The 26,486-nt window shown below is 46.9% G+C and overlaps 1 protein-coding gene across 1 annotated transcript in view; it reads right to left on the bottom strand.

Moving 5' to 3' along the window:
* The window catches only part of HSD17B12 (hydroxysteroid 17-beta dehydrogenase 12), a 99,139-nt gene that overhangs the window by 17,568 nt on the left and 55,085 nt on the right, over positions 1 to 26,486 (bottom strand). Inside the window, exons 4-8 of the mRNA XM_066583462.1 lie at positions 19,731 to 19,841; positions 15,583 to 15,647; positions 10,419 to 10,463; positions 5,421 to 5,455; positions 165 to 246 (exon numbers count right to left, since the gene is read on the bottom strand). Of these exons, the coding sequence (XP_066439559.1) occupies positions 165 to 246; positions 5,421 to 5,455; positions 10,419 to 10,463; positions 15,583 to 15,647; positions 19,731 to 19,841 (338 nt within the window). The remainder of the gene's footprint in view (positions 1 to 164; positions 247 to 5,420; positions 5,456 to 10,418; positions 10,464 to 15,582; positions 15,648 to 19,730; positions 19,842 to 26,486) is intronic.

Here is a 26,486-nt window from a genome sequence, read left to right as displayed (position 1 = left end):
CAGGCTCCTCCTAGACAAAGCCCCCGCCCCATGGCAAGCTACACTCTGATGAACTCTTTCCCATGGCAAGCTACGCCCTGATAAAACTATGACCTGTAAAAGGTGTAGAAGTGTCCCCACAAACTCTTCCCTGTTGGCAACTCCTGTATGTGGTTTCTACCTACCTTAGTAGCAGAATACACAGTAAGCAGCGGTATGGGGTACATGGCACTGGCAGAGGAGATATTCAGGATCACACCCTTGGACCTGAAATGCACAACAAGTGACTTCCATTAATCAGTCATCTGATAATTCAGAAATACTGATAATCAGACACAAACTGTAAGATAATCTTGAATTTCACAAACCCAAATGCTGGTTTTACCATTTTATGTTGGGATTTTCTTTCTCAGAAACGTGTAAACTTCTTGGACTGTCCAATAATTTGGAATGTCTGATAATTCAGCACCCATCAGATCCCATTAATGTTGCATTACCGTACTATATACCATATATTCATATACAATATAATTACTAATCTAATGACACAAGTTTAAAGCTGCCCCTGCATATCAGATGTAGATTGGTTGCACTTGCACATTTTGGTGGGAGCGGACACCCATGTTATATGTATAGGGGGACACCCAACTACCCCGATAGCAGATACAGCAACAAGAAAGGGCAGGGGGAGCAGTGTAACACAGAAATAGCCAAAGCAACTCTACAGTGAGAGGAGCCCATCAAACAGCCCTTCATATCTCAGCTTCCTACATCCCTGTGAGAATTACATGAGAAAAGGGGGGATTATTTGCAGTCTCGGCAGTTGGAGTTGTGTTTCCGTTGTTAGAACATGCTCATGTCTTCAGTGACGAGGATCAGCTCATAGACAGATCAGCTTACATAGAAGTTGATGAAGATGGGATGGGGGAGGAAGAGGAGGCAGAGAGAAGAACAGACACACACATGCTGCTGTAGGTAATAGTAAATGATGTACCATCTCTGATAGCTACGGAAATCATATCTGTAGTGCTTTGTACTGCTGTATAATGTCCTCCGTGATGCTGTTACTTATGTGGTTGTGCTACAAAGATGGAGAAAAAGAGATCCTGCTCTCACATGCAGCGTATCGGAGCTATCATAGCAGCAGTCTACAGCCAGAAGCTCAGAGAAGGAGAAGAGATCCTGCTTCCCTGTATGTACAGTGCATGGAGACATCATAGCAGCTAGTCTACACCCACCAGCTCAGAGAGATAGAATAGATCTTACTCATCTATGTGTGCAGTGCATAGGAGACATCATAGCAGCTAGTCTACACCCACCAGCTCAAGGACAACTGAGAATTCGATATGGAGACTGCATGCAGGAAAACCCATTTCTTTTTTAATTTCCTTTTGATTGTTCATGTCGTTATTATACATCCATCCAGAATGAAACTTTTTGGCCCAAGTTGCTATCCATAGCTCACTGTGACATCACATGCAGCTTGAAGGAACACTTACATTTTTCTTTCACTCGCACACATTGAAAACATCACTGTCTTGGACTTCACGCTTCTGTATGTAGCAATATCTCCTAGTGGAAACTTGAGATGGATGTTTAACGGCACTGACCACCAGAAGAAAAGAACTCTACAGCTGGTCGGCCGAATCTCACTAGCGGACCCCATTTCTGATGCACAGATGGAGGTGGAATGCAGATAACAGCTAAGACAGGTCCGATAATAACCTTGGTTTTTGCGTGGCCCTGGCCTATAAGACATGACACTACTCACCTGTCTTGTGGGAATATACAGGAAGAGCGCAGGTACATTTTTTACTTTCTCGCTTTGTACTTCTGTAAGTGCTGCCTGCTGTGACACCTACTCCTTGTTTTACGATACGGCAATCAGGGCAAGAATACTTTTACTTGTTGCAGAAAACTCACACTGATTCCTTGAGTGACCGGTTCCCTTCAATCTCCGTCTGCTTACGAGTAGCACAGACACATGGCATCTAAGCACACAAACTCTTCGGCCAATCACTGGCCTAACCACCCTGAGGTGGGCATAGGACCAAGCTACTTGGATGTGGACACAGACCAGAGGGGGCCGGAGCTGTAATTTATACAAGCCTTATAACAATAATTGGAAGTTGACAACCAAGCCAGAATCCATACGCAGACAGCCGTTTCAGGTTTTTGCCCTTCATCCGTGTGCAGCAGGTTTCATTGTTAGGCTTGTATAAAGAGTCTAACATTGGCTTGCAGGAATGCTGCCTTCCAATAGGTGGATCTGCAGAGGTACTGTTCTATCTTCCTTATTTGCACATACCCAGAGTACCATGAATGGCCTTATATGTGTCCTCCCACACCTTCTAGGTGCTCTCCCTAAGGAGAAAATACGCTTCCCAACTCACGTCCCAGGCCTCTCACCAGCCAAGCCAGAAACCTACTGAACACTGATGAGAGGCGAACACCCCGAAACAGCTGTCTCTGTATGGATTCTGGCTTGGTTTTCAATTCCCAATCATTGTTCTAAAGCTTGTATAAAGAGTCTGACATTGGCTTGCAGGAATGCAGCCTTACAATAGGTGGCGCTGCAGAGATATTGTTCCATCTTTCTTACTTACATTCAGACTAAGTACACCCTAGCCATAACTGCGAATTGTGCCCAAGAGACTCGGGTGCAACTCGCGTTGGACAGCACACAGACACCTGTCTATGGGTTGCATATTCAGTTTACCAGTCGCTGAACGAATTGTTGGAAGCATTTACAGAGGCTGAATTATCATTCACCCACTTGGTAGGGGCGTTTCCTGTTGTTTGTCGGCTTGTATTAGTCATTTCCACACTCCTCCCACTAATGGTCATGGATTCACCTGTTCACTGCCACCCGCCAGCTTTGCATGATGCAAACACACAAGTACGACCGAGGAATCTTCGACTGAACACTCGCTATGACTCTCTGGTGTATTCATGAATGAACTGATGTACTGAAGAGACCGCAGCAGCGAAAAAACCAACGAACGCACCAGCGAGTATTCAGTCGACTATCCTCTGCACATTTATGAGCGTCATGAAGAATTCCTTGCGGGAAAAAACATCAGGAGCCAATCAGTGGTTTGTGGGAGGTGCATGCTGATCAACTAAACGCCTCCCGCCAAGTTGGTGCTTCAATCGATTTCTACTCAGTTGATGAATTGTTTCGTTAAACACAACTAACGACAAACTAACAACTAGGGAGTGAATTATCGCTCAGTGCCCTGTTGGGGGTCACGTGTAAACAGGACGAATATTGCTTAAAATTCGCTCTTTCTAGCTATTACTTTGACAGTAATCGCCTCGTGTAAAAGGTACCTCAAATCAGACGCAATCCATCAAATAAGCGGAGGTGCGACTCATTCTGGTCCGGGCTGTCTGCCATTTCATCCTCACAAACCTTTCCTTTTGTCTAATGATTGACATCTACAGCTCCAGTGATAATACAAGGGGAGGGTCTGAGGAGGACTAAGCGGCAGACCGCCCACTATACGGCAGACCACCCATCAGACGGCAGACCGCCCATCAGACGGCAGACCGCCCATCAGACGGCAGACCGCCCATCAGACGGCAGACCGCCCATCAGATAGATTGCAGCTGACTTACATAGAATGCAGGGAGCTGGTAAAGCCATAATCATCCAGACGGCTGCAGGCGCAGAAAAATGGGAGATGCGATTGTGCGCATGACCATAGCGCCGATATACGCTGGCAGTGATTCATCAGCTGTCTTCCAGGGACAGACTTCCTTTAACTACTTTAGGGCCAGAGATTTATCTTTTTTATTTCATTTCTTTTGTTTTTGCCTCCTAAAAGCCATGACTTTTACATTTTCCCACTGACTTGGCTATATGAGGGCTTGTTTTTTTTTTTTTTACGGGACGAGTTGTAGTTTTCAATAGCACTATTTAATATGCTGAAGATATATGGAAACATTTTTACAAGTTTTTCATTGGGCGGAAATGGGAGAAAAACATGCTATTGCTCCATTTTTGTTAGGTTTAGTTTTTACCACACTCCCAGTACAAATGACATATGAACTTTGGGGGAGCCCAAGATGTCAGCCAGTGTAACCCACTGGGGAGATACAGGGCAATCCACTGCTTTGCCAGTAGGGGGGGGGGGGGGGTCGCACTCCTGTATAGTGTGGCACACCTACCTGTGGTTGACGTCTTTGGTATCCGTTCACATGTGCAGACTGTGGTTGTTTGCAGTCGCTCCTCCCCAATCTGGGCTGGGTTGAGTGGGCGGCTGCACGATTAGTCTGCATTGAACAAGTAGCTCCTCCATATCATAGTATGGCTGGATGGACATATGGCTTTCTTCGGTCTTACATACTAGGATACTATGAAAGACCGCTTTCTGTTACCATTGCATGGCGGTACTGGGAGCCTTCAGTTGGCTCCAGGTTGCAATGTTATCCCATCGGCACCCCTGATCGTTTTGTGGGATGTGCTGATGGGGTAGGAGGTAGGGGTAGGGGTCCCTTCCACTCCCGCTAACCATTTAGACATGCGATTAGTTTTGACCGCGGCATCTAAACCGTTAACTGTTGTGATCAGAAACAATAGTTGCCGGGTATGGAGCGAACTCTACTCCTGAGCCCGCTCCATATACCTTTCAGTACTGCAGAACATTTATATGCAGACGGCGGTCCTGAAGTGGTTAATAGTCTAATGCAACAATTATCGCAAAAAGAGACCGGGAACATGATAAAGCACTTCCTACTAACAGGTCTTTCATTGCAAATGCAATATTGTGAGCAGTTATCAATTGCAGGGTGGTCCAACTGGTCTCCGATTGTTCTTAGGCGCTCGGCACGGGGAGGGGGATACAAAGTGGTCTACAGCTCTCAGCCCTCGACCGCTTTCCTCTTCTTCACCAGGATGGTGAAAGATAAGAAAAAAAAGAATTGAGCATTCCCCAATGACAAAACGGTGAAGGTCATCGCCCTCTGTAACCACACAGATGCCAGTGTAGCCGATGCCCGCCTGGCTAGCTCACCGGGTATTGTATTGCTGTTTTGTTTACATGCTGCCATCTCCATCATGGCTGAAATGCTGCAGCCTGACGGCAGGTAATCCCAAAAGATCCACCCACTCCCCTTCTCTGTAATTCCCCCCTAAGAATAGAAAGCTGTTGAGACTATTGATGACTCAGAGCTCTCCATCTCTTCTCTCTCTTAGGTTTTTTTAATTCTGTTCTAAAAAGAAAATCACCAGAAGAGCGTTGAGGAGAGCTGAAGGATTCCACGCTGCCGGTGACTCACCCTCCGTCCTCGTGAGTCACCTCCAATCGCTCCATCCTTACCAACATGGAGGCCGAACGCATTAGTCACCAGAATGAATTTTTCAAAGAAAAGGATTCTCCCCTATAAATAATAATGAGGTCCTGTCTGGGCGCTGTTTATTTGCCAGTCTGACTCACCTCTCCAGCATCCCGGGCAACACCAGTCGTGTCATCTACAAGAGACCAGCAGAGAATAACCATCAGGAGAGACGTGATAGGGGTAGCAAGAGGGAGACGGCAGAAAAAACAATAGACTTGTGTCTCATCCCCAGAATGTAATATATATAGTGACAGAATAGTGAATGCAGCTCTGGAGTATAATGCAAGATGTAACTCAGGATCAGTACAGGATAAGTAATGTATGTACACAGTGACTCCACCAGCAGAATAGTGAGTGCAGCTCTGGAGTATAATACAGGATGTAACTCAGGGTCAGTACAGGATAAGTAATGTATGTACACAGTGACTCCACCAGCAGAATAGTGAGTGCAGCTCTGCAGTATAATACAGGATGTAACTCAGGATCAGTACAGGATAAGTAATGTATGTACACAGTGACTCCACCAGCAGAATAATGAGTGCAGCTCTGGAGTATAATACAGGATGTAACTCAGGATCAGTACAGGATAAGTAATGTATGTACACAGTGACTCCACCAGCAGAATAGTGAGTACAGCTCTGGGGTATAATACAGGATGTAACTCAGGATCAGTACAGGATAAGTCATGTATGTACACAGTGACTCCACCAGCAGAATAGTGAGTGCAGCTCTGGAGTATAATACAGGATATAACGCAGGATCAGTACTGGATAAGTTATGTATGTACACAGTGACTCCACCAGCAGAGTAGTGAGTGCAGCTCTGGAGTATAATGCAGGATGTAACGCAGGATCAGTACATGATAAGTAATGTATGTACACAGTGACTCCACCAGCAGAATAGTGAGTGCAGCTCTGCAGTATAATACAGGATGTAACTCAGGATCAGTACAGGATAAGTAGTGTATGCACACAGCGACTCCACCAGCAGAATAGTGAGTGCAGCTCTGGAGTACAATACAGGATGTAACTCAGGAGCAGTACAGGATAAGTAATGTATGTACACAGTGATTCCATAAACAAACAGTCTTCAGTACAAAGATAAAGGGGTTGTACAAGATGCGGTAAATATGGCAGTCTTTTTCAAGAAACTATGCTACAACCGTCCATAGCTTGTGTGATACTACAACTACGCTCCATTCACTTCAGTGGACCTGATCCACAATACCAGACAACCGATGCACAGGTGTAGCGCCGTTTCTGGAAGAATGCAGCCATGTGTAACACATTCTCTACAACCCTTTTCGCTTTGTACTGAAGACTGTTTTTTCACCTTACAAAAGTTCAAAAAAGTCTTATATAATTTTCTACAATTATCTGATAACCCGAAAAAGCGGATAATCTGTTACCAGGTCCCATGGACGCCGGATGAAAAGTATTTTATAGTCCCATAAAATGCCCTTGGAAATACTGGCCATGGTAAAGTATCACTCCAGGGCATCTCTGCAAACAACCAGCATTGCCTAAAGGTGCAGCAGATTGTAACCCTCTGCATCACATCCTCACCCTTTTCTTTGCTCCCCCGAACACTACTGAAGAGGTCCTACGTGACACTATGTTGCAACCCCTGCATATTAGCAGCATTCCAGGGAGCAGCTTGGTAGATACAGATGTAGCAAATGTTAACGTGACATTTAAAGGGGTATACATTTTTGTTTATAACAGCTGAGCAAGTAACTAAAGAACAGATACTTACCTCTCTCCTCCGCCCGTTTAATCTCCCGCACTCAACACTACCCGGAAGTCAGGTGACCAACTGTGGCCAACCATAGGCTGCAATATCCTGTCCCGGACTCCTGACATCATAGCGCCCAGGATGTTGACTGATAATGCCAAGAGAACGGTAGGTGACAAGGCAGCCTCAGATTGGCCACAGCAGTCACCTGACTTCCAGCGAGCGCCGACGGACGGAGATTCACTGGAGCCGCTCTGTAGCTTCCAGGGGAAGGAAGAGAGGTAAGCATCAACTCTTGTCATTTTATAGCATCAAAAAAATTATACCTGTACGACCCCTTTAAGGCAACGACAAGGTACTATAATTGGGTTATCACAATGCGCCAATCATGTTGACGATTGCTGCATCTGTACATTTGCTTTTACTGCACTGATCCGACATGCAAGGGGGAAAAAAAAAGTGGATCTGAAACGTATCGAAGCCGAGGTTCTCTTATTGTAATCAGATCTTTAAATCTGCACTACGGCTATTAGTTCCACGTCCTTCGTCTAATAACGGGTAATCCAACTGATGTCAATGAGACGGCGGCTAAAGCTCACGCATCTCCACACTGGAACGTCACTGGCATCGAGGAAAAACAGAGAATATACATTTACAATTCCCTGCATCAAATACAGCAAAACGCAGCAATGCCGAGTATTCCCTGGCATGATGCATGCAAAGAGGCGTAAAATTGGAAGGAAAAAAAAAAAGGTATTAAAAAAAAAAAACAAAAACAGAAAAAAAGTACAAAAAAATTAATAAAAAAAAGCAGTTTTTTTTTCAGCCAAAAAAAGGGAGGGTGGATTGAAAATGTATGAGAGGCAGCCTGGGATCGGTGCTGGAGCCAGACGTGGAGACGATGGGAGGGAAGTGGGTGAGATGCACTGTGTGGGCGGAAGTTGTGTGGGTGAATGCTTGCTGCGTAGGCGTCTGTTTCAGACATTCCCCTGAACAACACCAACTAACAAGGATGTCTTCCTCAAGTAATAGGGAGAGCGGGGATTAGGAAACGATTTTCACGAAGCGCCGGAATAACGAAAAGCACAAAAACAGAGAGAAAATAAAAAAAGTCTGAATAAAATACGATAAAAAGAGTGAAGGTTGGGGAAATCGCTTTCTTAGAAAACAGTTTGGACTGTGAAACGGTATGATGGCAAAACACGGGACGGAGGCAGATGGTTCAGGGAAGAAAGGGGAAGGAGAGAGGAGAAAACACAGATTGAAGTCTTAGATCAGCGAAGCGCGCAGTCTGTTACTTCTAAAAAGTTTGGCGACAACCCTGGTCCATATGGCAAAAACACATAAGAGGTTCCCAAAAACATCCCCTCCGCTGAGAAAACGCAAGCTCGGCGGTCTTACATCACACGGGCTGTTTGCCATCTCCGTGTATAAAGAATGTGTGACCATCGTACAGCCCCTTGCCTCCGGGGGAAGATGACGAGCCCTAAAGGGTGCGTTCGCACGTCGCTGATTCGCTGCAGATTTTGGGGCAGATCTGCAGCAGGTTTCACCCCTCAAGTTTGAATTCAATTGAAAGGGTGAAATCTGCTGCAAATCAGCATTATGTGAACGCACCCTTAAAGAGCATTTCCCCTTTAAAACCGGACGTCGCTATCCGAAGAAGCAGAGCAGGGGACAGACAATATTTCAAATTTACGCAAGGTCTTAGAAAAGACTTATTTCCCAACATAAGCGCAGGAAAAGGTTTTCCCGAAGTCCTTGTGTCGTGCATTTTGTTAAAAAGTCCACTATTATTTGTGCGCCCTGGAAAGCTGGGTGACTACCAATATCCTATATATTTCGTCGCCGCTGCCACGGGAGTCCTCACACAGCTTTTCCAGATGACTAAATGCCAAATCTACTTAGTTATGAGGCGATACAGGAGATGCCTCTCAGGGGCCTGGGAAAGCTGGGTGTTTTTTCCCAAAGCAGCTGTATTGCATTAATACTGGTTGGCACGCTGCTTTCCCAGAAACGGATACAACTACGAAATGTATGAATAATCAACAATTTGCCTCTGCTGGTCGGAAGGGAAACCCCCGAGCACGGATTCCTCATTTATGGAGGACACATCCATCAATGTGTTTAACAGCCCCGACACAAGAGGAGTGCGAGAGATATAGTACAATCAGCATAGAATCACGTGACAAGCTTCCATGGATCAGCTTCAGTGCTAATCCACATTAGATGGGAGAAACCAGCGATTTGATCGATTCTAACGAGGCCGGGTCATCGATGCTAGACTAGCCGGGGCCGGGATGTCTCTGCCAACACCATACGGTTTTCTTATGCAGCGGGGTGAAGAGTATACAGAGAAGGCCTTGATCGAGAAAATCATCCAGCAAAAGGGGATTCAAAAAAACTGTCCCAAAAGGGGTCAGAGGAGGATGTCAGGATTCCCCTGACGAACAGGAGCTGCACAAGTCACGAAAACTTCAGTTGAATACAGGTCTAGTGCCCCAACTAATGTGTCCAAATGCACAACTTGTAGTTCCTCGGCACGGACGGGCTAGAACAAGAGTTACGGCACCATTGCCGTCTAAAGAGAAACAAACAGGGGAGACTCCAGGGGGCAAAGTGGTGCAAAAATTATACCATTGAGCAGCGGAAAAACATCACCTGTCAGATGGATCCAGATTTCTGTTGCCCCGTGCTGATGGGAGGTCAGAATTTGGTGCAAGCAGCATGAATCAATGGACCATTACTGTCAGGCTGGTGGAGTAACTGTGTGGGGCGTTTTCTTGGCAGCTCGGGTCCTTTAATTCACGTAGATGGAGGTCATGACGAATTGGTGCGGTACTGAAAGCCAAAGAAGGCCCAACGTGCTACTAGATGGGGATCTCTAATAAAGTGGACATTCGGCATTAAGATGGCCATTTCAAACGCTTGCCTTAATCTAATTGTAGCTGGCATGAGGCATCCAATGTATGCAGAGGGGCACGCCTCGCTGTACGTTAGGCGCATCTCGGCATCGCCAACCGTCTACATAGAAATCTACGGCAGTGAGGAGTTGAGTAAATTCTTGGTATAACGTACCCCAGTTTCACATGTTGGGCCCGGGTGCTCCCCACAATGCAGACCCATTTTTGGGCTGATGTACATAGCAAGAAATTGAACATTTTTGCACAAGTAAGGCTCGCGCCAAACTTTGTGATTTTTCTACTCCTTTTTTCTTTTCACAAATCTCTCCTTAAGCGGTTTGGACGCATTTCGTATTCAGCGCTCTCCAACCTGTTGCATGCTGTGGCAGCCATGGGTACGGTATATGGACACCGCCTCTATAAGGAGGGCGAAGATCATAGACTGAAGACTTTTCCTACCTTACAGACGGACGTGATGTTTACGGTGATCAGCTTGTCAAGAGTCTGAAAAAAACAAGGTACAATGAGAAAAACAAATCCGCGCCGAGAACAAACAATGAAGTTACTTCATGGGTCTTCACCTCCGGACATGTGACAGGAGTTGCGCAAAGTTATAAAGTTATTACCCATCCCCAAGATCGGGGTTCGACCGCTGGGACTTTCACCGATCCCGAGAACGGAGGTCCAGTGGGTCCCTGAGTGAACGGAGCAGAGGGCCAGCAAGTGCGCTGCTGCTGCTCCTCCATTTACATCAATGACCACGACGGAGATTACCCAAGTGCTTGAACTCTAATCTCCGCTGCGGTCATTGAAGTGGAGCGTCCGCGGGACCTCTGCTCCGTTCACTCAGGGACCGACCGGACCCGGTTATCTTTGTTTTCATGGTGCGGCCACAAATATGTATACAACTGGAAGAGTCTTTAGAAGCAGTACTTGCCCTGACCGGCTTCTTCTCTAGTGCCCTTCCTGCAATATGATAAATAGTTGTCTAGGGCCGTTTTTAGCTCATTAGCCATTAGACTGCAGTCACCTCATATCAGACACTGCCATTAACTTGCAAATTTAGCTTGGCTTAAAGGGGTTACACCATCATCTATCCATAAAATAGGTGATAAGTCTGATCAGTGAGGGTCTCACTGCTGAGGTCACCATCGATCTCAAGAACAGGGGTCCCGTGTCCCCCTCTACTGATCATTGCAGGCTGCACCCACCCACAGTGATGTGGAGACTTAATGAGGCAGTAGTCGTCCATGCCCAACGCCACTCTATTCATTTCAATGGGTCTTATAGAAATAGCCGGGTACAAGCGCTTTGATATCTCTGGCCTTCTCACTGAAGATGAATGGAGCCGCACTGCGCATATGCAACCTCCACTTCATTCACTCTCCTATAGCGAGAGGTGCAGTGAGCCCGCAGTGAGGAGGGGAGTAAAGGCTCATTTACATACAAAGACAATCTTTCAAACAATTGAAAGATTGATAGTTTCAGCGATCATTTTGCATAAAGTACTAATGGGCACTAATGCCCATTAGCACTTTATCAGCTTCGTTTGAATGTAAAGAAGCCTCTGGAAGCTGCTTGCGGAGAACAGCAGGTGGTCTGTTCTCTGCACACAGCTCCTCTGTTCTCGCATAGGGTTGTCAGCTGAATAAAATGTAATCAGCTGCTCCGTGCAGAACACAGCCTGCAGTCCCTGTTATCTTCTCTCCAGCTGAGCCACGGATTTTATGCTCACCTAAAAATCATTGTTCAGCTGAAGAGTGAAAGATGGAAGCATTTACACACAACGATTATCTCTCAAAAGCCATCGTTTGAGCGAATCTTGAGCAATAATTGTTGCGTGTAAATGGGGTTTAAGACACGGGATTCCTGTTCTCGTGATTGTGGAAATTTCAGCAGCGAGACCCCCACAAATCCGACTTTTATCACCCACCCTTTAGCCCATCTGTTTATGAAAGTCAGTTTTTGGATAACCTCTTTAAGAACAACTTATTTTAATGGAGAAGATAAGTGGCTGTCAGACACCGCTTATCTCAGGATGATCCACTATCTACTAGATTATTCTGATTGCAGGAGATGGGGGGGGGGGGGGTAGTCTTGCAGTTTCCAACAAACTCATTAAGTCAATGGGACAAGGCCATCTCTATTCTTTAGGTAGTCATCTGCTGACTACAGGGTAACCTGAAGTCCGCTAAAGGGGATCCAGCAACAGACGGCTGTCCAATCGTTAGCCTGGAGAGCAGCGGCATACATTTCTAATCCCTACAGCTGTCAGGGATACCAGCAAATAGAAATATGAGAAAAGTGCTAGAAAAGCCATTCCCCAAAATACACCAAAAAAATAAAAATGTGTTGTTGGAAAGTTGAGCTAAATAAATTATCTGGTGGACGAGCAGTCAGCTGTAAGTAGTATAGGGGAAGTAGAAGGCACGAAATACTGAATGTTACACCTACGTAGATATCTGCAGAGTCCGTCTAGGCCTCGTTCACATCCGCCTCAGAGGTCTCATTTAGAGCGTCCGTCATAGATTCTAAATTACCGGAAAAAATAGCGCCACGCGCAGCACTACTTTACTGATAAAGTACCAAACAAAAATGGAAGGAAGACGAACCCAGTATAGTAAACGGGGTCCGTGACCGCTGTGCGTGAAATATCAATGGGGGTCTGTCACCGCTGTGCATAAAAGATCAATGGGTGCATTAAAAAAACACTGGCTTGGACTCGCAGGATGCATCACAGTGCATTCATCGTCCACATGCTGATAGATAGGATCTCATTGACCCGATGCAAGATCAGCCGCTTCTCTGGGACGCCAATATAAAGGTGTGTCATAATAGTAATCAGTAACTTAGGCCTCATGTCCACGGCAAAACTGAATTGCGGAATCTCCACAGGTCACCCGCACGGACGATGCGTAGATCAATATGGCCACAGAACCATTGGACATCTGCAGGTAATTAAATACCGACGGATGTCATTTTATAGCGTGCAGATCACACACGCGAGGGAAAAAAAAAAAAAAATCACAACATGCTTCATTTTTTGCGGATTCCTGCACGTACGGCTTCCATTGAAGGCCTTCTGCACACGGGCGGGTCAGGCCCCGGATGCGGTATTCCTGTAGCAGAGTTCGACCAGATGCCTGGCTGGTGACTCCAGCTTACCTCTCCGCTGTCTTCCCTTTCTGCTGTGAATGGGCCGCCGCACATGCGCAGTACAGAGGACGCCGGGCCATTGCTATGGAGATGGTCATGGGAGCCGCGTCATTCTGCAATGATTGTAGAATGGCTGCGGGACGGACTGCTTCGATTGCCTTAAATGGAAGCCGGCCGTGCATAGCCTGCACACAATTGTAGCATGATGTGATTTCTCCCCCGTGAGTGGAAAATCACAATCAATTTCCGCTTGTAGGCAGGAAATCGCGTTTTGCCATAAATGCATATTTCGCAATGCAAACCCACCCGTGTGCAGGAGGCCAAATTCCATGAAAGCCATCCGATCTGTGGTACACCCGCAGCTGACACTGCGGATGTGCCACGGATCCGCGGGAAAGCAGGAGATTTGAAAAGAAAAACATTGCGCATGCGTGCGGCACGCCGCAGTGCAGAAGAGAAGAAGATCCGCAGAGAAGACCCACGCCGCATCTGGACAGGTGAGAAAATGTTCATGGCTGCGGGCACAGGTGAAATTCGCTGCGGGATTCTACACTTGGAATCCGCGCGTGCCGTGGACATGAGACCGAAGTCATGGCACAGGAACGTGACAGAGCTGGGTGATGTCCCCCACGTGCCATGGAAATCCGTGTCTCTTCAGAGTCCCGTGCACACGCTCTTCAATAGACTTCTAGAGGAGAGTGCACGCACGGGACTTTCATGCTGACTTCAGACTCTTTTCAGAGGAGTGGGCGATTATAAAAAATACCTGACCCAACTCATGTCGTGTCCACTAATCGCAACATAACCGTTGGCGCTGGGGGAACGTGACGAGGTCTCTTTAACCGATTCAGCGTGGGTGGAGGGAGCAAAAGAAACTTATATCCGGCAGTGGGAGAGAGCAACTAGCGCAGAACAGGGCTGGGACATGACGACATCATTTGGGCCATCTAACAGAGAAAAAACAAACAGATGACACTTGTGCGCAAAAAAGGCAAAACACACGAAAATCTATCTATTTTTCACGATCACAATCACACTCCCCTATGTGGATGAGGCCAAAGGGAGCGTTCCTACAGCGCTTATCACTATGCTGTGGGGCTTCCATCACAGGAGCCAAACACAGAATCCTGATGAACATGGTGTCCATTAACGAGGGTTCTGTTCATCTCTGCTGTATTTGGTGTAAAGAATAGTCACCGATGTTATTTTATACTCCAAATATAACGGAAACGCTGTCAAATGGGCACCAAACTGATGTCCCCTTCATGAATGGCAATGAATGGTTCCACTTCGCAGAGGTAGCGACCGCGGCGGAGAATCACGGAGCGTTTACCATTGTTTTCAATGGATAAACCTTGCATCGCACACCGTGCAACGCTGTGCCGGCCCCATTAAAAACACCCACAGATAGGGCATGCTGTGATCTTTTCCCGCACCACTCGTGTATGACCGCAGTCGGTTCATATTCGTGCGTCTCACAACGCACCAATCTGGAGCGATTTTCTCGGTTGTGTAGAAACAGCCTAAGTGATGCAAACTGCAGCCGGCACATCCGGTTTTCTGCCAAATGCATTAAACGAATCCGCAAAGAACAGATGATCGTTTCCGTCCGCTTCGGTTAGACAGCCGTTATGATCAGTTTTTTACGGATCTTTTTTATTTTATTTTTTTTTTATGCAGCTTTATTGACACAAGCGAGTGCAATCTGTGAAAAACGGACTGATTGTTTGGTGCGAATTTCATGCATTTTTGCTTTTTCACACGCAAGTGTCATCCGTTTTTCCATGCGGTAAGAAAAAAAGTAAAAGTGGTTCGCATATATTCCTAATGCTCTGCTTTTTTATGTTTCCCCTAGTTAAATGAGCTAAAAGCAGATCGCACTCACATCCTGCGACAACAATCCGTTTGAACTCATCGACTGACTTGAATGAGCGACTGTTGTCCATACATCAGACCGACATCCGGTAGGACATGGTGCTTGTTCTTTTTGTAACTCTGACTATCCATGCGAGTAAAAAACGCTCGCGCCTGGATTTAAGAAACCAGACCGTAGTCGCACAGAAAACCGCCGCGGTGAATAACCCGTTACATTAGTGGTCGTATTAAACGGATCCGGTAAACGGAGGAATAACCAGATGGCTTCCGTTTGTGTCCATTCCCCATTGACAGCAAAACTATAAAAATCAGATAAGGATGGAAAGCGCCGCTCCCTTCGGTTTCCATTATTTTGTATGGAAGAAAAATTCCTGAAGGTCAGTCTTTTTTTTTCTGTCAACAAGATGGAAACCGAGCAAAACGGAGGCGAATGGAGAAGAAAAGACCTATTTAAATCAAAGGGGATTCTGTAGGATGCAGTTTTTTTCCTGCACATTAGGCGAAACGGAAAAACTGAACGCCAGTGTGAGCAAAGCCAAAAAACGATTTTTTCCTCTGGGTTTCTAATGTGTCTGCAGCATGCAGTACTCACGTTATCCAAGTCGGGAATATCAAGAAAATACTCCGGATACTCGTAAGCGATCCCCACGTTGTTCACTGAAAGAAAAGAAATGTTACTTAATAGGGATATTCCCATTTATACAGCGCAGAACATCGCAGGCGCGTGCCGTCCCTGTGTGATTGGTGGGGTCTGTCCTCTGGGACCGCAGCGCCAAGTCTGCACCGCGTAAACAGTATGTCACAGCGTAGAGCCTGTCATTGGGGTACGCAGGGAGTCGGAAGAGCGGAGGGTAGCAACATAGTATATCAGGCTGAAAACAGACATATGTCCATCCAGTTCAGCCTATTACCCCCCAATGTTGATCCAGTGGAAGGCACAAAACCCCAATGGAGGTAGAAGCCAATTTTCCTCATTTAGGAGAAAAAAAACATTCCGGGGCCACAAGCCGCCTTGTATCCCCCGCACTGCCAGCTGCAGCTAGGATCTGAACATTTTTTAATTAATTGCCTTTAACCCCCAAAATCTTCTGATGTTCCTGAATTTAAAGCGATTTTCCAGTTTCAGGGAAAAAAGAAACTCTGTCCTGGGACTGGAAGGCGCAAGAGGTATATGATATGTACTTGATCTTCTTGGCCGTCCCTCCATTCCGCCAGTCCTGTTTTTGGGTGGCCAAGATGGCCACCATTTTCTAAACTATGCAGTGCTCTGTGATTGACCAGCGCTGATCACATGAGCGAGCAGCACTGGCCAATCAGAGTATTGGTAGTCCCAACTTTACAAATGCACTATAGAGGATTTAAAAACAGCAATGGACATCTTGACTGCCCAAAAGTAGAAAGCAGAACTAGTGGAAAGGAGGTCCGTCGCAGCGCTTCAAAATAAAAATTGGGGCAGCAGGCGTCCCTTCCTGGGTTCACGCAGCATAAATCTGAAGTGATGAATTTAAAAAAATATATATAATTTTGGCATTATTGTGAATTGTGATGACGACAGGAAAAAAAAGTTATGTTATTTATACTACATAGTGAACACTTAAAAAAAATAAATTAATTAAAAAAAAGGCAAAATGTGTTTTTTCACCCTGCCCGTCCCCCCCTCCCATCCCTGAAAAAAAAAATAATTATACATTGTATGTACCCCAGGTGTCGACGCAACTGATGAGCCCTCATACAGAAGCGTCAGTGGAATAAAAACTACGGCTTCTAAAAAGTGGAGACACAAATCTGGAGAAATCATTGCGCCCTTATGTAGCAAACTAGGCTTCGCCAGTAAAGGGTTAATGCTAGTCTTCTATTTACTTGCAGGGACTGTTTTTGCAATACTGCGGTGTCCCCTATAGGATTAGCTACTCAGAGGCGGATTTTGCAAATATGTCCTCTACAACGGAACAGAAAATGTAAGATTTGAAGGGACTGTAAACAACCCAGAACCTCCGGCTCAGCAACGAGGAGGGGATCCAACCAGACAGACGCCATCGAAGGGATGTGACATCTGCTGGAGGCGACATCGTTTGACCCATAACCAATGCGCTGCCCCCAAGGGGGGGAACCGTTGCAATGCCATATGCAGTAGCCTGTCCTATTGTCTGCCTGCACCGCTTGCAAAAGCCATGAATATGCTGCAAGCACTGCCATGGCACCGGGGGGCAAAAGAGCTTAAGTGTGAAGACACTGCCGTCTGCCCATGTACATCCTATATGGACCAGACACACCCAGCGGCCCATTGTATGCAGCCACGGTAAATAACGTGGTATGCTGGACAGGGAGCGCTGTGTATTTTTGTCCACCGTTTTCACGAAGGTATCAAAATGCCAAAAAGATACCCTTGGCATGAAAAGATCACCCAGATGCCCAGTGCCAACGATGGATGGCAGGGTAAGGGGAAATACAATGGAAAACAGCGCAGTTTATATCAGACAGTCCCCTTAACATATTGATTATGAGGGACTTGTATTGTGGTTACTTAGTACACAACGGCTTTCTGTACATTGGGGAATTCTAGCTATATACACCATGTTGATAAAAGTATTGGCCCCCACCAGTCCTGTGCCATCAGGTGAAGGGGATGGGTGGCATCAGGTATGAAGGAGAGGATCACACAGGCAGATCCCAGTACAGAAACCATTAGATGCTTCCAGATATAGAGCCGACAACGGGGTCTGGTGGTGGGATGTCCCTAACAGAGATGAGCGAGCGTACTCGGAAAAGCACTACTCGCTCGAGTAATTTGCTTTATCCGAGTATCGCTGTGCTCGTCCCTGAAGATTCGGGTGCCGCTGCGGCTGACAGGTGAGTCGCAGCGGGGAGCAGGGGAGAGCGGGCGGGAGAGAGGGAGAGAAAGATCTCCCCTCCGTTCCTCCCCGCTCTCCCCTGCAGCTCCCCGCTCCGTGCCGGCACCCGAATCTTCAGGGACAAGCACAGCGATACTCGGATAAAGCAAATTACTCGAGCGAGTAGTGCTTTTCCGAGTACGCTCGCTCATCCCTAGTCCCTAACCATTCACTACGGGACATTGCAGCTTTTGGATCTTCCAGAGTCCCCTGTCGGCCATGTTATTGGTGTGTGCGGTGCCGCTACGTTCAGGAGACCTCGTAGACTGGCAGAACGTGGACAACGAAGCCTTGTACCAGCTGCCCTCGCCCCGGAGGTCTCACAAACCTCACAAGGTTACCATGAGACTTGGTTTGAGGTGTGGAACGTATGCAAAAGTCATTGGCCAGCCCAAAGTCCAGATCTCCATCCCATCGAGGAGCTTTGGGACAAACTAGAACACCGTACCCGTGCTCAATACACCCATCATTAACCCCCACCTCATCACTATGTGAAGCTCTCCTCGAGGACTGGGGGTGGGGGGGGGAGGAAGGGAAATCCCTCTACACATCTACTGGAATTTGGTGGAAGGCGGCCGCGGAGGGTTACTGCAGTCGTTGATGCCAAAGGCGGCCAACACTGGATGGAAAAATGGGAATAGAAGAATAGAAGGTGATGAAATTTGATTTTATGTGTCCCAATACGTCTGTCAGCATAGTGTACGTCATTATGTACACTCTATATTGTATCGGAGGGTAAATCCCTGTAAGTGCACATACAGACTGTGGCCACTAGATGACAGCAAACACCAAGGAGCCGTGAAGCAGTTTTTGCGCAGAATGAAAATAGTTCGTGCCAGATCATCTAAACTCACTGGATGATTCCCCAAAGCTGTCTGAATGAAAAGTGCACAAATGCAAAACCTACAGTAAATCGGCAGCTATGGAGGGATCTGGCTCCGGGACAGCTGATGAATGTGCTTTTATGAGCGGTGATAGAATTAACTCGCATGTAGCCCCCCAACTCGGATTTCGCTGCACCCTGATAAATGCATCCCGTGACACTGAAGTGGATTTTGGAAACTGGCAGAACTGAGCTGTAAGGAGCTCAAACTAAACAAGTCACAATTTAGGCTGTCAGGACCAAGCCTGTTCGTCACTTGTTGGGGTCGATTGTCGGCCGTGTAAACAGGCATTCACTTTCAACAGCTGCCCGTTTGCAGTGAACGGAGGCGGGTGGTCAGCAGTGATCGCCAGCAGACTCCGCCTCCATTCACAGAAAAACTGTAGCGATAATCGGCGGGGCGGCTGTTGTCCCGTGTGCCACTCTCACACTAGCGGAGGAGAGAGAGGGGTCCTATAGCACTCAAATGCAAGGAAAGTTTGTTACTACAACAAACTTTCCCAGCCAGTGATACGAGTGGATGTCACTCTGATCGCGTCATTAGGACTTGAACCAATCAGGTCCCGATGACCACACCTGAACAACAGGTTGTTAGTAACCGCCTGTTTCAGATGCTTCAGCTGCTTTGGTGCAGGTGATTGCCAGTGGAATTGGGAACATAAATTTACGTCACTGCTGCGCAGCAAGACGCAAAGTAAATTTACGGTCAATGGTTGCGAAGTAGTGATAGAATTCACAATTAATAATTCCTGGCTGTGGGATTTCGTTTTCATTCCTTGTACAAAAGTTTCTCCTTTGTACAGGATTCCCAGAAAGAAGGAAATGTAGCGTGAAGCCCCAGGGGCCCCAACCGACCCTCTATCCTTAGCTCACTGTACAGGGGAGTTGCGTTAAGGTTCGTCCAAAAGTAAGAAAACCCGTGTCAAATATATCTTATAGACAAGCTTTATAGAAGAAGTCACCTACCCAGGACCCCAATCTCTAAGCCCTTCAGTCCTGCTGCGATGTGGTCATAGATCTCTGCAGGTTTCCCAAAATCTGCTGCGATGACCTTCGTTTCCACTTTAAATTTCTCCTCTGTAAAAAAAAATAATAAGTAGAGTATTAAATGGGGTCTCCATGTTAGACAATTTCTACTTACAAGAACAGTCCTTTTATAAATTGGTCATAAAATGTCCCTTTGCAAAGATCTAGGAAACCTGGCAGTAAGTGTTCAACTTCCCTGCAGCTCCCCCATAGGGAAAATGAAGTATTACACAGTGTCCCTTCACATCAGTAGGTTGTCTGTAATACAGGACAGGACAGAAGAGCGAGAGACAGTCTCTATAAACGCTCTCTGCTATGGCCAAGAGAGGAGGATCCTGAACAAAGGACCCCCTAAGTGTCAGAATACCTGCCATTTTTCTCTGCCACCGGTCTGACTGACCGATTCCAGGTCCCGTTTTCAGCCACCCAGGATGCCCAATGCCATCTTCAGACTACATAGACCCCACAATACATTGCTAGTTTTAGACTACCAATGCATCTCCGCTCTACGATTGGCCAGAGCTGCTCACATAATTAACATTGGCCAGACACAAAGCAGTGCAGAGTATGCATTAGGTAGTTAGAAACTGCAGCCATCTTGGATGGCCAAAAAGGAGTCTTGGAACTGGCAGACCGGATCTTCCCCTTCCTTTCCCAAAGCTAAAGGGCCACTTTAACTCCTAATAGGGTGTATGAAAATTGGTTTTCTAAGCTGGACAACCATTTTAAAAGGTTATAAATCTATACCCTATTCACAGTTTAGGTATAACTTTATGAGTGGTGGGATTCCAACCGTTGGGACCCTCATTGATCCTGAGAAAGGGGGTCCAGATGGTCCGCAAGTCAATGGGCCGGAGGCAGCATAAGCACACCACTGCTCCTTTCACTAGAATGACAACACTGAATATTTTTGAAGCGCTTGAACTCCATAATCTCCAGCAGAGATCGGACCACCGCTCATCATAAAGTTACCCCTAGCCAGTCAATCGTCAACTTTTGAACGATAATTGTTTTGTGTAAAATAGCCTTTAGGACACGGTCCCACAATGTGGCAAACCACATGGCATAAGAACAAAACCCTGCCCACCCCCAGCGACTTCAGGTTTGGTTGATAACCCTGCCTCCTTATCGGCAAAATCTTTCGGCCATTGACTGCATGCGGCCAAAACCCCACCTGCCTGAGGCGGTTACCATATTGTGGGACTCTACCCCCTCATGGACAGGATTCTGTGTATTTACTAAACGGAGCGTTGACAGAAATACTTATAGACCATCTACAAGATTATGCCCGGACTGAACACCCCCGGGGCTCACATTGTGGGTGACGGAAGGATCTCCTTGGGGTAAACTTAGCAATCAGCTGTTATATGTAGGTGAAGTGTAATGTAAAGACTTGTTTTCACATGAAAATGAGGGAGCACCGAAGCTCATTACTCCTCTTCCTCCAGTCCGGGGTGCTACATTGGATATGGCCGCCACCATATGTAGGTGAGGGAGACCTCATCAGACGTAAAGGTGGGGTGTCTGGAGATTGAACAACCCCCTTAAAGCCACCTACAGAGATCAGATGGAGGTAGGATGCCAACTGTGGAAACTTCAAGCTTGGATCACCCGAATAGCTCTGGTCACATCCATGTTGGCAGACGAACATATGGCCAGTGATAACTTATCACAGACCCATCTACCCCAAGACCAGGCAACCATCTAATACCTACAGGACCCGTCACCTCTGTGCCACCCTAGAGGCGGGTGAGAATATGTTCCAAGTCCATTTGATGTTCAACAGCGTGGTGTAACTATTTCCAATCTGCTTTTCCACCTCTGTGTCATCTCCATGGTGTTAGTCCAGCAATGAAGTGTCAGGTCTGACAGTCCGGTTACTATGGATACCTATATAGTGCTGCCAGACATGTCCATAGCAACCTGTCTCCGGCAGAACGGTCATAGAACTGAAGACCGTACAGCAGGGAGGAGGCCTGTGTGCTCCAAATAAGTTTTCCTACAGCTTTTAGGGCACCTTCACACGAGCGTATGCGCCGCAGCACTGCGTCTTTGCAGAATGACCTATGCGTCCTGGTGCAGGTAGCGGCATATGTTACTGTACCTTTTCCACCTGTAGGCCATGTTCATTTGCGTGTGGCAAACAAGACGCACTAATTGGAATGCATCTCTTTACGCACTGTCCACCCATTTGCACATTCCTCCACTGACTTCTATGGGGACCTTTGGTGCACAAATACGTCGAAAAATTTGAACTTTTTTTTTGCATGGCTGAAATGCACACGAAAGATAGGGAAATGTATGTGAACCCACTGAAATCAATGGATTCCATTCTCTGCATATTGCGCACAAATACGTCTATGTGAAGCCGGCCTTTGGCTCTGATCGAGGCCTCATGTTCACGGGTGGGTCGGATTCCGCATGCGGGTGGCGGCATAGGAATCCGACCCTGGCCACGGCCGAGGACAGCGCTTACCTGTCCTGGGCTTCACTGCGGATGGGTCGTCCTATGGGCGGCTTGAACTGCAGATCGTCAGCGCAGATTCCGCAATTCAAATTTGACCGTGGACCTTGGGCCTTACTATTGGAAATTTGTGCCAGAAACCTGTCTTCCAAGTTTTCAACATCTTGCGTTTTAGAAACTTGCGTTGTCTTTTTGCTGCGTCCTACCTAGTTTTTGAAAAAGTGGTGGGGCTAGCGCTAAAGACTGAAAAATACCCGCTACATGTTTGCACAAAATTTGCAAGTTTTCTACCCCAGTAATCTGGCAAAAAGCCATCATAAAGCCCCCTAAATCTCCCCCATTGCTTCTTCACCTTATTCTGCACAGAGCAGATCCCACATTTTGAGCTAATGAGCAATCCCACCAGATACTGCATGATGCCAATTACCCTTCTCCTAGAAGTCAATGGAATCTGTCTTGTTTGATCAGACTCCATTGACTTCTATAGGGGGAAGCACCATTCCTGTGCCTGCCCACCAGTGAAATGTCATCCTTTTGGAGCCAGGCTGCAATATTTCCATTTTCAACAAGTTCTGCATCCAACGTGACAGCAAGACGCTGCGGAAAGCCTAGTTGGAGCACGTCCGATCCTCCGTGCCCTTGAATGCAGAGGCAGAGTAACCCAGGTTAAATAGCCCGTTACTAGGCAGCGTTCTACGTAGCAACCGGACGGTCTATAAATGTGGATGGAGGGACCCTTTCACGTAGCTTCTTGTTGTAACAGTGAATGAGCTGACATTAACAGTAAGTGAATGGTCTCTATAAAGACATCTTGATCCCGGTAGATCAGGTCAGATTAGTCTGAAGACGTATGACTAAGGACTGCCGCACGAGTAGATGTGGCGTGCCAGATCATTCATTCATTAAAAAGAGGCCACTAAGATCTATAAAACATGAATGACACGAGTCCTGCTGGCCTTCTTAGAAAACAGATGGTTGTGTGAATGGAGGAGAAGCGAAGAAAAAAAAAATAATTAAAGACCAAAAAAAGGAGAAGAATATTTATATATAGATTTAAGGATGAAGGGCGTGCGAGGACAGGCTGTCTGCACCGTGACTCACCGCACGCTGATCGTGCCGCTCGCCATCACACAGGTTTTCCTCTTTTGAAGAATAACGCCAATGTAATCATTGTATGAGGAGTCTTCAGGGCTTTGGTGAAGCAAAGACAACGCTTTATACACGATTAAACCCCTGCAGGTCTCCACATGGGGAATAGGTTAATCAATACCCCCCCACCCCCCCCGAGACCCCCTCATCGGGGGCAAGCAGTGCATAATATATACTGTATATGCGTATACACTGATCAGCCCTTACATTAAAGCCATCTGCTTAATTGTGTCTAGGTTGCCCTCTCCATCCTGCCGAGGCCCGGACTCCACAAGACCTTCGAGGGTCTCCTGGGGTATCTGGCACAAGACGTTAGCAGCTGATCCCGCAAGTTGCTCGGTGCGGCCCCCATGGATCGGATGGGTTTTTCTGCCCCTGATGATCGATTGGGTTGAGATCTGAAGGACAAGTCATCATCTTGAATTCTTTGTCACCCATTTCTGGACCATTTTTACAGTGTGGCTGGGCACATTGGTACATCATCTTGCTGATGGGGGCACTGCCATTAGGGAAACCGGCTGCCATGAAGGGGGTACTTACCTGTCAGTACAGTGTTAGGTGGTACGTATCACATAGTATGTATCACAGGACCCAAGTACCCAGCAGAACATTGCCCAGGCCATCACACTTCCTCCGCCAGCGGAGCATCAGCAGACTACAAGCAGCCGGTGAATGGGACACAAATGACAGATAACGCCCCGGCCTGGAGAAGGGGGCAGCTGGATTTGAGAAGGAGAGAATTGCTACGGATGCCATGTTTATATCGGACGTAGATGCGACTTGTACTTTAGACGCAGCGCTACTTTACGTTAGCTTTCTACATGGGCGGATTTGTAGTAACATCCAGCCTGGAGAACGAAAGCCACTTGATGGACACATCCTGGCGTGTTCTGCGGGCGCAGGAAGTAAATGTCAGCTTCGTGCAGCGCGTCACGACCATACGATGGCTCTGTAGTGACCTCAATGATATCTCAGGAGGCTACGGGGAACTAGGGCAAGTAAACGGGCGTCCGTGTTCCAGCGGAGCATGGCCCATGATTCTCCCCAGTGAAGCAATCCAAAAACTGCATTATGTGTCTTCTGCAGAGTCCCCGGGGGGCCGGCGTTGTGACGCGGTAGCGATGTCTCTGGGCACTCAGGCGGATAAAGGACTTTCAGAGCCATTCCTCATACTACTGCTGAGGTACTACAGACGCGCGCAGCTGCTGACGGAGGAGGAAAAAATTAAAGCAAAAATATTCCAAGGGGAAAGACGGATTTGCAATTAATATGAAGGACGTTTATCCTTCTAGGAGGGGTCGTCCCACGAATACCATTATCACGCCAAACGGCCGGAAAGGCTGTCAATAGGGGTTTTAGGCTTCGTACACATGTGGTGGGATTTTGGGGCAGATTTAACACCCTCAGTTGAAAAGGTGAAATCTGTGCTGAAAATCCATAGCATTAGGCCATTAGGCCATGTTCACACGGGCGGGTTTACTGCGGGAAAAATCTGCCACCACTGTTGGGGATTTGTTGCTGCGGAGTATCCGCATGTTTCCCGTGTGGCTGTTGTGGATTTGTTGCTGCGGAGTATCCGCATGTTTCCTGTGCGACTGTTGTGGATTTCAGCTTCTCCATTGAGGTCGATTGTAGAAATCTGCATGATTTTTGCAACAAAAATCCACCGCCAACATGGACAAGCTGCAGATTTAAATTGCGCGCCGCGGGTCAATGTTTGTACTGATTTAGGCCCCATTCACACAGATGGCCTGATAGCGCACTTCTTAAGGTTGGATTTTCACGTCGATGCAAAGCGTTTTGATTAAAAAAAATTGCATCGCTTCTGTGAAAATTGCGATCCTCGTGCGAGTGATCGAAGCGCAAATGTTGCCGATCGCACGGCACAGCATAAGAGCGTTACGCAATGTCTTACAAGGTCCTATTGAAAACAAAAAGGCGAAATGTTCCAAGGGAACGCCAAAAGATAGAATGCGCTGCGAGGGAAAAAAAACAATCACTTGTGTGAATGGATTTCATATTTGTGCGACTTCCATATTGGACTAAAAGAAATGGTCCGAAAATCGGACCGAAATAGCAAATAAAAAAAAATAAAAAAAATACGCATGCGAAAAAAAAAAAAAAGCCCATATGAATACGGTCTACGGGCAGATTTTTTCTGCGGTGTTTGGATGAAACCTTGGAAGCCTCCTCCCTGTCGCTGCTGCTATAAATGCTGCCAACTTTCCAAACGGAAAGTCGTGCTTTCTGGTTCTTGTAGTCTCCATAGGACCCTACATTGAAAACCGCAGCGCACTTGCATGAAAAATCACGTAGTATGCAAGCGCGGTGTGTTTTTTTCACTATTTTAATTATTGGAACCAAAAGCAATTTTGTTTCACTTGCGGGAAACACGCCCGTACACGGACGCAAGTTGTGTGTTTACGGACGCCAAAACGCATTGTTTATGTTGGTGCATCACATAGAAATTGCTGACAAACGAGCCCGACCAACATTGCGCCGCCCGTGTGAGCGCCCAGGCTGTGATCACCCGGTCTGAATCCACTTGGATTTCCCTGCACAGATTCCAGCTCACCGGTCGCAGCGGCGCTCCAGATTTCTGCTGCGGCTTCACTTGTGGATCTGCAACAGATTTGGACCAAATCCAGTCTAATAGTAATAGCGAGATCTGCCATTCTACTTTCTGCGTACAGATTCCAAATCTGCATGCGAAGAAATCTCTGCTCTATACACTAGAGCCCGGATTACCACGGACCGTAATGGGGTGCCGATTTCGCGGCAGAAAATGCAGTGTGAACATAAACTTAAAGCAGTTTACAGAGCTTCTATGATAAAAATACTGTTTTCGTCCATTTTTCCTTCCTCCCTTGGTAGTGGTGCTAACTAGAGATGAGGGAGCACCACAATGCTCGGGTGCTCGTTACTCGGGACGAAATTATCGCGATGCTCGAGGGTTCGTTTCGAATAACGAACCCCATTGAAGTCAATGGGCGACCCGAGCATTTTTGTATATCGCCGATGCTCGCTAAGGTTTCCATTTGTGAAAATCTGGGCAATTCAAGAAAGTGATGGGAACGACACAG

This window comes from Eleutherodactylus coqui, chromosome 11 (assembly GCF_035609145.1).
Source record: "Eleutherodactylus coqui strain aEleCoq1 chromosome 11, aEleCoq1.hap1, whole genome shotgun sequence".
Taxonomy (NCBI): Eukaryota; Metazoa; Chordata; class Amphibia; order Anura; family Eleutherodactylidae; genus Eleutherodactylus; species Eleutherodactylus coqui.
The sequence above is the reverse complement of the archived record's forward strand: the minus strand, read 5'-3'. Positions and strand labels throughout refer to the sequence as shown.